Consider the following 14,917-nt stretch of genomic DNA (forward strand, 5'->3'; position numbering starts at 1 on the left):
ACGATTATTAGTTTTGTTTGTAGATTTAAAGAAATTTTGCACTATCATTGGTTCATATACCTGTCGAGAAATCAATAAAAAACACGACTTTTGAAAATTTATCTTTGGTAGAACTTTCGTCTTATCAGATTACAGTTGGTTTAAAAGTTGCAGTTGAAAATGCTCCTTCAAAAGTCCATGGCTGTTTTTGATCGTGTTTTGATTTACTCTCTCGGCTATATTTTTATTAAATACATTTTGTGATCTTTATTTCATTTACTGCACTTAATAATGATTATACACTAATTAACAACTCTGAGCTGAGTTAAGTTACAAACAACAAATAGTTTGTTAAAATGTATAGACAGAAAATGGTTTGTGATAGCTGGATTCTGCCTGGACGTGATTTGATGTCGAAAGGTGCTGACAATTATTCTGATTGGGTTGAGTTTCCTGGACTATTGAATTTGTACTTCCCCTTTAGCTAAGAAACCATACAGAACAGATGCAACTGCAAGTATCACACTTATTGTGTTAAACACTATCTGCCATTGATTCACTGACTATAAATATAAACTTCATTACAAGATTTTTACAATCTGAAAACGTATCTACCTCTCCGGTTACAATGTAACCGGTAAGAGTAGTAACAAAAATTCCTGCAGTAGTGTCCATAGTATTGGTAAATCCTGCAAGGACACCAGCATGTTGAGGCGCTATATCAAGAATGTTCACTCTACAACAAACACCAAAACAAAATACATACTTAATTTTTCTTTTTTTAATACCTATATCCTGACTGAGAACACACACCTATAGCAACACTTACAGTCAGACAAAGTATGGTTCCTACAAATGAAGAAACATAATTTGTAACTACTAGAAGCATTGCTTCAGCTATAAATGCACCACAGGTGAAAATTTTTCTAACTTGGACTGTAGTGAATATCTGCTTCTTTAGTAACCAGTCCGCTGTTTTGCCCGAAAGTAGATTCATGACAGTTTTCGCCAAATGTGGTAATGCGGAAAATAATCCAGTCTTTGAAATACTATTATTGAATTTATCTGAAGCAGAATTGTTAGTGGTATGTTCCGCTACTCTTCTTTTACTTGTTACCATTTAGATAAGTTGGAAGTTCTGTTAAAATTATATAAGTAATACAATAATCTGCAAAACCCGCTGCGATGATAGACCAGACTGGAACTGACGTTAAAATTGCTTTCCACGGTATGTTTACATTGTGTCTAGTTTGAGCATTTCCTACAGACTTTTGAATGTACTCTAATTCAAGTACGGAAATTTTCTTATCATCAGCTGGTGTTTCTCCGATAAACGACAACCAAAGAATGAACCAAATTAAAGTAATGATACCAAAGACGTAAAAAGGAGTAGGCCATCCAAATGTATCTGTCAGCCAAGCACTTGCTACTATTGAAACAATAGTACCCACGTGAGTACCGGTTAAAGCTATTGTTACTACCGTTGTACGTTCTAAAGGTGGTACCCAATTAGACCACATTGCGTTTATACCGGGATGAGTAAGTCCCTCGAACATTCCTTGAAGAATTCGAACAAATATTAGGAGATATACGCTAATTCCAGACGACAATGGGATCAAGGAATTAAGAATTCCTGTCCCAATGATTGCAACTCCGAAGACATGTTTTCCTCCAAATTTAGTGGACAGCCAGCCTCCAAAAATAGGAGTTGCCGTGTATCCATAGAAGTTGGAGCTTAGTATATAACCTCGAAGTTTTGAATTCCAGTCAAATTCTGGTTCCTGTGTTAGGTAGAAGCATTTATTTTTTATGTAAAATTTGGCTATAAGCATTGGCTTACTTCGAATACTGTTATGTTACCCAAAACAGTAGTCTTAGTTGTTGTCATTGCCACAATAGCTACACTTAGACATGTTCTAAAAGCATAAACATTGAAGAAACCATAAGATGCCAGAACGGCAACTACAATTCTTCTTTTCATCCAGAACATTTGTTTGGGGTTATCGTCTAAAATAAAATAAAACATATATAGAATTTAATAACATACGAGTACCAAGTGATAACGAACTCTAGTCTATTACTATACTATATACTACTTTGTTTGATATAATTTTTCTTCTTTTGACATCATAAAAAGAAATTGGTGCACATTGATGTCTTAATACAACATCTAGTTAATTTTAAATTGATTGCTTCTCTTCTTGAAAGCTGCTCGTCAGCACAGCTTTACCAAATTTTTTCAAGCTTTGAAAGATTAAACCAAATTTACAACATTTTTTCCTGATTTTTCCCACAAACAGAAATATCTTATTCTACAAATTTTTTACTACATCTACTAGGATTTTGGAGGCGATGTAATAGATATTATAAGTTACAGCAACAAATTTTGCTTTAGCACGAGGTGCTCCAAACGAATGTTAGTTAGGTGGATAATGATAAAAAATACAACATTTCTAATCATTTCAACGAGGAATGCGACTCCCGTAAAGCTGGAGGATTTGAGACAAATTAAAGTGAACTTTACCTACCTACTTGTATTGTTATTTAGAACTATATTTAACAAAACGTACACGTGCGAGTACTTAGCCAGTTTGTAACATTTTAATGATACCCTTACATATCGCTAGGTTTTGAAGTTACTGTCAAACGAACCTTTACTACGAAAATAGTATTAAAAAAAGCCTGCTGGTGTTGATAACAACGACTTATACAGGTATTTATGATAGTACGGTGTACAGACAACAGTTTTTGGTAGAGCACAATAGATAAAGCATATAGGTATGCACTAAAAATTGGTCGAAGATTTTTTTTGACAGAAATTTGCTCACCCATAAAGTGTAGTGTACCAGTTCTTTGGAAAAATTATATATATTTTTTCATTATATATTTGATTTTACCGATTTACTTTTTTATGATAACATTGATAACCCTTATAAGTTAAAATAAAGATATATCTGTAATATTTAAGTATAGCTAAAACACATGTTACGCGTTTCAGTTAAAAAACAATGGATAATAGGCATTTTTAAACAATTATAATTTGAGTATTTAATAAGCATAGTCAATGTAATCAAATTTAAAATTCATATTTGAATAAGTAATCATTAAGTTTTAACTTTAATAACCCGTACCCACATTTTTGGTTATATTATACAGGGTTGCCAAAAAATATGGAAGCAGTTGAATATCTCGGGAACGGTTAGTTGAATCTTAGGCTCAATTTTCTATAATTTTTATTTCCCGAGCGTAAGCAAAGCAAGTATTGTAATCGAGTCCGTCGGCCGACTCTCTACTTTGACATTTTCTCCACCTTACATGATCCCTATAAAATGAAGAAATAGGTCTCCCGTTTCCGTCTGTCTGTCCGCTTCTGTACCGGATTTTTATTAGACAGATAATCTCCGAAACTACGAGGCCGATTGTTGTCAAATTTTGTATTTATATTAGGAATATCATGTAGATAGTAAAACGCTAACCAAAATTTGTCTAGTCATCCCCACGACTAGTGTAATGAGCTAGGCTTTGAATCTTAGGTTTTTTGCCTTTTTATATCTATTTCAGGCATTGCAGCGAAATTTATATATTTATCCGAATTTAAAAAATTCTGTTTATTTAACGCCCATTTATTACTACCTAAAATGCCTAATTTACCGTTAGAGGCCTAAAGTGTTAATTAAACGACTTAATTGTAAATTTTAAAAGGTTTAAAATAGGATTCCACGACCAACGAAGGGGACGTGCTTGCACAATAGAGATTTTCCCTGAATTCATTGCTTTGGCTGGCAGATTGTTTAAAAATGGGTTGTAAACAACGCCCTTGAGTTTAATGGTACGGGTTGGTGTCGCCAACGGACAACGCTGGCCTGCATTTCGTTTAGATTACAGCCGGAAGGAGGTGAATCTCTGAAAAAGCATTTTATTTTAGAAGTTTATTGTTAGCGATACTGAGTGTCTTTACGTGTTAGTGAGTGTGCTGGGGCCGGTTTTGATTTTTGTGCATACAGTAAAGAATCCTCAAAATGCCTAAGGTAAAATCATCCATGAAAGATAAAATCAAATTATGGTTAGGGAATAATTTGGACACTAATTTTCAATTTCCTTCTTCAACCAAAGACAATGAGTTATTCTGCAAAGTGTGTGAAAAAGTTGTAAGTAAACATTTAGAATACTGAAGCTTGAATTATGTTCACATTTTTGTTTCCTAGTTTAAGTGCGAAAAAAAATCACACTTTGAACAACACTGCAGTGGCGATGCACATAAAAAGAACGAGAATAAATCCAGTAAACAGATTTTATTAAACATTCGTTCCGAAAATGATTTTACGCAAATTTGCACCGATTTATGGAGGGCATTTACCGCAGCAAATATTCCATGGAATAAAGTTAGTTGTCTTGAGTTTAAAAATTTTATGCATAAATATACAGGAAGGCATTTACCCTCAGAAAACACTCTGAGAAAAAAATATTTACCAAAAGATTACGATATGGTAAGCACTAGAATTATTATTTAAAAACTTTTTAACATAAATTTTATAATTTACAGCTAATTAAACAAACTAGAAATTCTATTGGCAATAACAATATTTGGATTAGCGTCGATGAGACGACGGACAGATTAGGAAGATACATAGCCCATTTAGTAATTGGAAAGTTATCTTCTGAAGAAGCTGACCATTCATTCTACTAGCTTTGAAGCAGCTTGATAAAACTAGTAGCAACACAATCTCGAGATTTTTAAACGAATCATTGGGTGTGCTATTGATAATTTTAGGCATTGAAATTATTATAATTTATTTAATTGTTAATTTGTAGCTTTATTGTCGCCAAAAGGAACTGAACACAAAAAAGTTAAATGGTTTGTATCAGATGGTGCTTCATCCATGGTCAAAAGTGGTACTAGTTTGAAGGTGTTTTATGAAAATATAACACATTTAACATGTATGGCACATGGGTTACATTTAGTGTCTGAAACAATTAGACTGAATTATCCAGATGTCAATGGGATAATTAGGAATGTTAAGAAAATCTTTTTAAAAGCACCAATAAGAGTAGAGTTTTATAAACACACCTCTCCCACCTAAACCTGTATTAACCAGGTGGGGCACTTGGATTCAAGCAGCATTCTTTTATGCAGAATGCTTTGATGTTTTAAAACAAGTCAGTAAATATATAATGGTTTTTTACTATCATTCTTATATTGAATATTTTTAGGTTGTACTGTCATTTGAAGCCACAGATGCACAAAGCATTAAAGAAGATCAAGAATTCCTGAATAAAGCAAACGTTAAAAAGGAACTCTTGTACATTAAAACTCACTTTAAAATTATTGCTGATGCAATAGAACAATAAAAAACTATAGGTTTAAAATTAAACCAAAGTATGGAAATTGTGGAAAAAGTGTATACATCTTTAAAAAACACACCAGGAAAGGTGGGGGAAATGGCGTTCCAAAAATTATGTTCTCTATTAAAAAAGAATCCAGGATACGATTTTATATGTTCATTAAATAACGTAATTTGCGGTAATGGAAATGCTACCAACAATACATACATAAATGAAAACGTAGAGTTCAATATTTAATTTTGCACCCATCAATTCTTGTGATGTGGAACGCACGTTTTGAAAACTTAAGTGTTTTAAGCGATCAAAGGTGTAAATTTACAATCGAAAATTTAGAGAAATATATAGTTTGCTTTTGTAACACATTTTAAATACCTGAATTAATATTTTATTTTTTGTTAAATGCGACTTGCTTTAATTTGATCACCACTTTTTGCGGTAAGAATTAGTGGACGTAACTACAGATCGTTTATTTATTTAATCATTTTTTTGTTTTTTACACAAAATATTTGTTTCTATAATGTTTTGTTTAATGTGTTTTGTTTTGAATATATATTTTTTTGTTGTATGCTTTTTCGTTGAGCAAATATTTTTTCCTCCAGGTTTTTAACCTAAACTATGATTTTTATAACCTAATTCGTCAATTTTGGGACCTAAAAAAGTCTCCTTTTATTCATTTTTTAAGGATCTAAAATCCGAAGCCTAGACTGATGACGGCACTTCAAAATTGTACAAAGTAAATAGGTTTTAAATTGTATAAAATAACATAGTCCTACACATGTAGTTTACGACTCCGTATTGAGTTTTTACCCGAAACGTCCAGATTTTTGGGAAAAAATCAAAAATATGAAACAACATTTTGCAGTTTAATTTGGAATCTGCAAAACCGAATGCTTTGAAATCTTGCAGATGGTTTACAGTTATGATAAGCATGATAAATTTTTAATCAAAATATATTTAGTTATCCCCTCCAAAAAATTGATGACATCAGCTCACTACTTGAGATAATTTATTGGCTTTGTCCTAAATTGGCTTCGGTCATAGAAGTTATTCTCGGTTGATATCAATCTTATGTTGTTAGTAACCATTTTGGTTACACTGCAGATATATATACCACGCTTAACCAGAAAATGGTTTATGATATGAAAATTATTTTTTTTTCCACATATGATTTGCTGTTGAAAGTATCTGAACGATAATTTGGGCGGATTGAGTTTACAGGACAGTCCAGGACTGTACTTCTCCTTTGGCAAATAAACCATACAGAACAGCCGCAACTACAAGTATCACACTAGTTGTATTAAACACTATCTGCCATTGGTTCACCGACTGTAAATAAAATATCTATTAATCGGTTTTTACAATTTCAAAACGTACCCTACAGTGTAACCGATAAGAATAGTGCCAAAAATTCCTGCTACACTACCGGTAGTATTGCTGAATCCTACGAGAACACCAGCATATTGGGGAGCTACATCAAGAATGTTAACTCTACAACAAACACCAAAACAACATACACGTTACATTTATATTTAGTTTTTAAATACCCATATCCTGAGTACGAGCACATTCCTACCCCCACACTTATAGTCAGACAAACTATGGTTCCTATAAGTGAAGAAACATAATTTGCGACAACTAAAAACATCGCTTGGGCCACAAATGCACCGCAGGTGAACATTTTTCTAACTTGGACTTTATTGAAGATCTGTTTCTTTATTAACCAGTCCGCTGTTTTGCCCGAAAATAGATTCATAATAAACTTTGCTAAGTGTGGCAAAGCGGAAAGGAATCCAGTTTCTGTAAGACTATAACCAAATTTATCTGAAATAAAATTGCCGTGGTATGTTCTGCTACTCTGGATCTTTTGTGTGTTACTATTGAGATATGTTGGAAGTTCTGTTAAAATTATATAACTAATCCAGCAATCTGCAAAACCAGCTACGATGATAGACCAAACTGGAAATGACGTTAAAATTGCTTTCCACGGTATTCTTGCGTTGCGTCTAGCTTGACCATTTCCTATTGAGTTTTGAATGTACTGTATTTCAAATACGGAAATTTTCTATTACCGAATAAATGATTATTTTCTACCAACCACAAAGATATTGGAACACTTTACTTCATTTTTGGTGCATGATCCGGAGTCAGGAAATTAAAAATTCCTATCCCAAGTATTGCAACTTCGAAGATACGTTTTCCTCCAAATTTAGTGGACAGCCAGCCTCCAAAAATAGGAGTTGCCGTGTATCCATAGAAATGAGAGCTTATTATATAACCTTGAAGTTTTGAATTCCGATCAAATTCTGGTTCCTGTGTTGGGACGAAGCATTTATTTTTTATGTAAAATTTGGCTATAAGCATTGGCTTACTTCGATTATTGTTATGTTACCCAAAAGAGTAGTCTTATTTGTTGTCATTGCCACAATGTTCTAAAGGCATAAACATTGAAGAAACCATAAGATGCCAGAACAGCAACCACAATTCTTCTTTTCACCCAGAACATTTATTTTGAATTGTGGTCTAAAATAAAATAAAAAATATACAATATTTGACAATACACCCTTAGTTACATTTTGTAATATGGCAACATCTTAAAAAATTTGGTCTAAAGAGTTTAGACACTACTTCCCTCGCTGCTGGAAACATGACGACTGCGTGCCTATTATGTTTTTTTCTCATTACATTTGCGATGACGTCATCAACATTTTTGCAAGGACACGTATATCCGTTTGGATAGATGTAGTGTAATACTAAAAATAAAAGTACAGTATTTCCAAATTTTCGGGAAAATGAATTGGGTCGTCTTGAATATTAATTTATAATCAATAAAATAACGAAACACTTTACTCACGTATGTATAAGCATTCTTAATTTAAGACAACAAGCGGTAACACTTGCTGAGATTGTGGACATGAGAGTCAAACAGAGAAATTGCAAACAATACCGATGGTCGCCCAGATTTTTTAATGCTTCGACTTCCGCTTATTATATATAAAACATTGGATTTTATTTTAATTTTTGACGGCGTAATTCACAATTGATTGATTATAACTTGTCTATAGGTACTACTAATAATAATAGCGTTGTATCTCCAAATTTTCGTGAAAATGAAGTGAGCTATTCCTGATTTAATCAATAAAATAAATTGTGTCATTCATTAATTTTTTTGAGCCAACTGTTTAAGCAAATCCAAAAAATATCAATGGAATGATAAATCACAAGTACAGACTCATCATATTTTGTACATTTTAGATAGGATTTATTCGGGAAACATTTGATCATCAATTTTTGGAGTGGACAAGTAAATCCATTTTGAATAAAAATTTATCATGCTTATCATAACTGCAAATGATCTGCAAGATTTCAAAGTATTCGGTTTTGCAGATTCCAAATTAAATTGCAAAATGTTGTTTCATAATTGGACGTTTTGGGTAAAAACTCAATTCAGAGTCATAAACTGCATGTGTAGGAGTATGTTATTTTATACAATTTAAAACCCATTATTTTACTGTGTACAATTTTGAAATGATGTCATCACATTATTGGTGAGGATGATTAGACAAATTTTGTTTAGCGTTTTACCATCTACATGATATTCCTAATATAAATACAAAATTTCACAACAATCGGTCGAGTACTTTCGGAGATTATCAGTCTACTAAAAATCCGGAACGGCAGACAGACGGAAACGAGGAACCTATTTGTTCGTCTTCTAGGGGTCAGGAAAGGTCGAGAAATTGTAAAAGTAGAGAGTCGGTCGGATTTGCTTACGCTCGGGAAGTAAAAAAATCACTTAAACACTTTTCTGGAGCTACTCTCTTATAAATATATATTTAGGATCCATACTTAGTGTGTTTTTTTCAAGTTCAAAATATGTATATTACAAAATTCATCTTTATGGAATAAACTTGCGTTCTTGGAAACAAATTATAGCTTTATTTTTAAATCCATACGCAACATCGAAAAACAAATTATGCCTTTAGCAGATTCAACTTAATATGTAAAAGAATAAAAAAAAAAATCGAATCAATATAGCTGGCACTTAAATAGAATTTGAATATAGTTGTTGAGATTTACTCATTTAATTCTGCAGTAAATATCAACTGTTACCAAAAATTAGCATTTTCGACGTAGGTATATTACAAAATTTTGACTATGAGTGGTAATAAAAATCATATGCTTGTTTTTCTATTAATTCTACAAAATAAATAGCTAACATTTGTACTTTGACAGCTGCATCAAAAAATATTTAATAAATAATATTTTCATAAACGTTTTATTATGATATCTAAATATATCTATGCTTGTTTAATGTTTGACGATCAACATTATTAAAATCCTTCAGAATCTGAATTTTCTATTATACTTATTAGTAGTATTTGTTTTGCATAAAGTGTTTCCATTTGGTTTCTAATTTTGTAAAAAACGACAGTTCCGTCTGGCTTTTTGATATCTTTTAAATTTGCATACATACATTACATTTTTACTGTTGGAAATGTAGTATTTATTGCTTCGTTTGCGTTCTTCGTGTTTTTTCTCGGTGTCACAAGATGTAGTTAGGGGATATATAAATTTTGCAATAAATAATTAATTTTTTTAGATCTCTGAAAGTCTTCATTTTTTGGGTAAATCGTGCCAATACAAAAAATTTTGTGTGATATTTATTCTTCAAAAAATTGACAAGTTTTTCACAACCAACGGAAGCTCTGCTAATTCCCTTATGGATTTTGTACACAATCAGTACGACTACACAATAGATGTAGTTCTAGCAGACATTGAAAAAACATTTAAATTACTTTTCTTACCTAACTTATTATTGAGAATAATACTTAACGAAATGCACATGCACTTATGCAATTTACACTAATACACCACATATCACTAGGTTTTTAAATGAAGTACTTTCAAACGACCGTTTGCTATGAAAATCGTGCTGAAATAAGTATATGTACATAACTGTCGTGTTGATAACAAAAACATACGCTATTTCATTGGTTCTAATGAGTCAAAACAAAAAGAATTAGTTGAAGGCTATTCGACAGAACTTCCCTCGTCCCTAAAGTATAGTCCGTCAAATCCCTCTTCTGTGAAAAATTATGTGGTTTGAATTAAAACTTCGCTCTCAGAGAAATTGAATTTGAAAAATAAATTAAGACAACCTTTAAACATAGGTAACCACGTGCAGAGAACTTCGATTGGCGTTATTTTTGTTTAGTTGTTTGTAAATCCACAGTTCATGTTAAGATTATTAACTGTTCCTTGTTCTAACACAATTTAACAATCATGAACTTGTTCATATAAACCACGTGTTACGAAATTCACTTATTCAGATTTTACTCTTTCGTTATCAAGTTAAAAGTAAACTTTCTTGCAGATTTTACTTAAGTATTATACATTATAACACATTTCTTAACTTTTCACTCGAGATTGTTAATAATTCATTTGTGGTATTTAAACAAACGTTCATTCATTTCGAGAAAAAGAACCTTGAAAAGTTGTGCTGACATTCATACCTTCGTGGACTCGAAAAACGCGAGACCCATATCATTTACATCGTAGTTGGATTTGAAATCACAAACAAATCATCATTTTGGATCTAGTTTTTGTCAATATCCCTTCTAATGCAATAATCCAATTGTAAGTGAAGATGGTCATCATCCAACCTTAAATATTTCCTTTTCTGCAACAAATAATTCTCTTAAAAGTTTTACTATCTGCAATAACACACAAGCCTTTAACTTCAGAAAGGCTAATTTTCCAGTAGGTACTCTATAATCTGATTCTATCTATAAACTGGACCCCGTTGTACGAAGTTCCGTCTGTTGAAATCGCCTGTGACAAGTTTTATGAAATATTGATTAATTTATTCGAAATAACAATTCCGAAATATCGTAATAGCCAAAATTCTCATTCTTATCCACCTTGGTTCAATACAGAAGTCATTAGTTGTCTACGTACGAAATTGTATTATTTTAAAAGGTACAAAAAGTATGGCACTAATAAGTTCTACGACATGTTTAAGCAATACCGTGCCAGATCAAAAGTCTTAATTGATGCGAGTTTTAGGGCATACATTAATAACAAGCAAAACATATTATCAGTTGACCCAAAAAAATGTTGGAGCTTCATTCAGTATAAGAAGGGATGTAGTCGAATTCCTGGAATCATGCAGTACAAGGATGGCGGAGCTGATGGAATTCCAAGTTTCATATTAAAAGATTGTGCAGCAGCAATGACTGAACCTTTAACGTATTTGTTTAATTTAGTTCTTAGTAATGGAAAAATACCACCAGCCTGGAAACAATTTGTCATTTGTCCAGTTCTTAAAAAAGGGGATGCGTCAAATACTGAAAATTATCGCCCAATAACCCTCCTCTGTAACTTTGCTAAAATATTGGAATCTGTAGTATACAACAGAATTTATGCGTCCATTAAATATACTATCTCGTCAGTGCAGCATGGCTTCACGAAGAATCGACCAACTTTAACAAATTTATTATGCATTACACAAGACATTTCAGAGACACTTGATGATAACCGCCAAATGGATGTTATATATACGGATTTTCAAAAGGCGTTTGATATCATTAAACACCAGATACTTCTGGAAAAAATGGGTCTGTATGGATTCTCTGGCCCGCTATTATCACTGTTTCGATCATATTTGATAGACCGTCAGCACCGCCAAATGGATGTTATATATACGGATTTTCAAAAGGCGTTTGATATCATTAATCACCAGATACTTCTGGAAAAAATGGGTTTGTATGGATTCTCTGGCCCGCTATTATCACTGTTTCGATCATATTTGATAGACCGTCAGCACTGCGTAAGATATCATAATTGTTTATCTGAATCAATTGTTTCCACCTCCGGAGTTCCACAGAGATCGAATCTTGGACCATTGCTGTTCTTGTTGTTTATCAATGAATTACCAGTCAATATGTCGTACGTGTGATAAACTGTTGTTCGCAGACGACCTGAAATTGTATTATAATATATCCTCAATAGATGACTGCCGACCTCTTCAAGAAAATGTTAAAACTTTATATCTTTGGTGTCAAACAAACCAAATGACTTCAAATAAACATAAGTGTTACATTATGACATTCTCAAGGCAGAAAAATCCCATTATCTATGACTATAAAATAGCGGGCCACACGATTCAACGAGCGGAATATTTTAAAGACTTAGGAGTTACTTTTGACAACAGACTTACATTCGTGCCACATATAGACGATGTAGTGAGAAGATCACTAAAAACTTTGTCACCTTTATACAATGTGCATATTACTTACTTAGAATCGGTCCAAAGACGTTTTCTAAAATATCTGTCTTTTAAATTGGATGGCATCTGTCCTGATAGAGGTTTGCTTATTAGCTAGATTTAATTTTAATTCTTTACGAACACGTAGGTTGGTGCAGGGCGTCGTCTTTTCGTTCAATCTTTTGCATAACAGAATTGACTGCATCTATATTAACAATAAAATTTCATACTATATCCCAAGGTTTAGCACTCGGTACAGAACGTGTTTTTATTGTGACACTTGCCGGACTAACATTTTAGTAAAATCTCCAATTGTAGTAGTTAAGTGCGACACATTCAGTAAAATATCAATTTGGTGTGATATAAATTTTGACAAAATTAATGTAATTAAAAGAAAGGTTATCTGCGTTTTTGGATTATAATTAGGGTGGAAATGTATAAAAATGGTAGGCTTTTCTTTTCATTCCTATTCTTTTATTTTAAGTTTACTTGTAACTTAGAAAATAAAATCTATTATTACTATTAATATTATTATTTAACGTAAACAGATGCAAAATATTGAGCAAAAGCATTGGCTATCTCTTCCCCACTTTTAACACATTGCTGTCCAAAATTCATTTCGTTGGGGATGTTAGATTCTCCATGTTTTTATTATTAATAAATTTTCATAACAATTTCGGATTACTCATCATACTACGATTGACGTTTGAGATGTATTCGACATATACCTTTTCAGTGAATTCATTGCACAATTTCTCAAAGATTTAAAATAAAGGTAGTCATCAAGTTTGTAGATGTTTTTAATAAACGTGCAATGAGCTGTTGTTTTCAACCGACATAATTCTTTGAGTTTTTACTTCCCGAGCGTAAGCAAAGGAAGTATTGTAATCGAGTCCGTCGGCCGACTCTCTACTTTTACGTTTTCTCGATCTTTCATGACCCCTAGAAGACGAAGAAATAGGTCTCCCATTTCCGTCTGTCTGTCCGTCTGTCCGTCTGTCCGTCCGTCTGTCCGTCTGTCCGTCTGTCCGTCTGTCCGTCTGTCCGTCTGTCCGTCTGTTGTCCCGGATTTTTATTAGACAGATAATCTCCGAAAGTACTCGACCGATTGTTGTGAAATTTTGTACTTATATTAAGAATATCATGTAGATGGTAAAACGCTAACCAAAATTTGTCGAATTATCCCCACCACTAAAGCGATGACGTCACTTCAAAATTGTACATAGTAAATGGGTTTTCAATTGTATAAAATAACATAGTCCTACACATGTAGTTTACAACTCTGAATCGACTTTTCACCCGAAACGTCCAGATTTTTGGAAAAAAAATCAAAATTATAAAACAACATTTTGAAATTTAATTTTTAATCTGCTAAGCAGAATGCTTTGAAATGTTGCAGATGTTTTAAGGCTATAAAGAGCATCATAAATCTTTAGTCAAAAAATATTTGCTTATCTTCTCCAAAAACTTGATGACGTCAGCTCAAAAGTTTGTGGAATAAATCATATCTAAAATGTACAAAATATGATGCATCTGTACTTGTGATATATCACTCCATTCATATTTTTTGGATTTGCATATACAGGGTGACTCAAAAAAATTAATGAATGCGTAAATATATTTTATTGATTTAATCAGGAACTACAAAACCGAATGCTCTGAAATCTTGCAGATGTTTTAAGGTCATAAAGAGCATAATAAATGTTTAGTCAAAATATATTTGCTTATCCCCTCCAAAAACTTGATGACGTCAGCTCGAAAGTTTGCCGAATAAATCATATCTAAAATGTATAAAATATGATGAGCCTGTACTTGTCATTTATCACTCCATTCATATTTTTTGGATTTGCATATACAGAGTGACTCAAAAAAATTAATGAATGCGAAAATATATTTTAACTACAAAACGGAATGCTCTGACATCTTGCAGATGTTTTAAGGTTATAAAGAGCATAATAAATGTTTAGTCAAAATATATTTGCTTATCCCCTCCAAAAACTTGATGACGTCAGCTCGAAAATTTGCCGAATAAATCATATCTAAAATGCACAAAATATGATCAGTCTGTACTTGTGATCTATCACTCCATTCATATTTTTTGGATTTGCATATACAGGGTGATTCAAGAAAATAAATGAAAGCGTAAATTTATTTTACTGATTTACTCAGGAACTACAAAACCGAATGCTTCGAAATCTTGAAGATATTTTAAAATTATCATAAGCATGGTAAATGTTTGATCAAAATGTATTTGGTCGTCCCCCCTAAAAAATTTATGACGTCACCCCAAAATTTTGCTGAAAAAATGCCATCTTCAATGTGTAAAGT

At 32.5% G+C, this 14,917-nt stretch overlaps 1 protein-coding gene across 1 annotated transcript; it reads right to left on the reverse strand.

Moving 5' to 3' along the window:
- Positions 1-328: 328 nt before the first annotated feature.
- On the reverse strand, positions 329-10,178 carry LOC135130141 (sialin-like). Its single transcript, XM_064057475.1, has 6 exons — positions 10,128-10,178; positions 1,820-1,986; positions 1,097-1,760; positions 768-1,044; positions 595-715; positions 329-542 (listed from the first exon to the last, which is right to left on the reverse strand). Exons 1-6 carry the CDS (start codon positions 10,165-10,167, stop codon positions 438-440), a joined length of 1,374 nt encoding a protein of 457 aa, XP_063913545.1. The 5' UTR covers positions 10,168-10,178; the 3' UTR covers positions 329-437.
- Between the last annotated feature and the right edge of the window lie 4,739 nt (positions 10,179-14,917).

The sequence above is a fragment of the Zophobas morio genome, unplaced genomic scaffold (genome assembly GCF_036711695.1).
Source record: "Zophobas morio isolate AGI-343-1 ecotype UQ-CSIRO unplaced genomic scaffold, CSIRO_AGI_Zmor_V1 ptg000017l, whole genome shotgun sequence".
NCBI lineage: Eukaryota > Metazoa > Arthropoda > Insecta > Coleoptera > Tenebrionidae > Zophobas > Zophobas morio.

Bases quoted from the DNA above. Each gene is read 5' to 3' on its own strand.
- LOC135130141 (XM_064057475.1), bottom strand. From the start codon at position 10,167: ATGTGCATTTCGTTAAGTATTATTCTCAATAATAAGTTAG. The intron at 1,761-1,819 runs GTAAGCCAATGC...TACCTAACACAG, and splicing joins GTAACATAACAGTATTCGAA to GAACCAGAATTTGACTGGAA. The intron at 716-767 runs GTATTAAAAAAA...TGTTTGTTGTAG, and splicing joins TGTTCTCAGTCAGGATATAG to AGTGAACATTCTTGATATAG.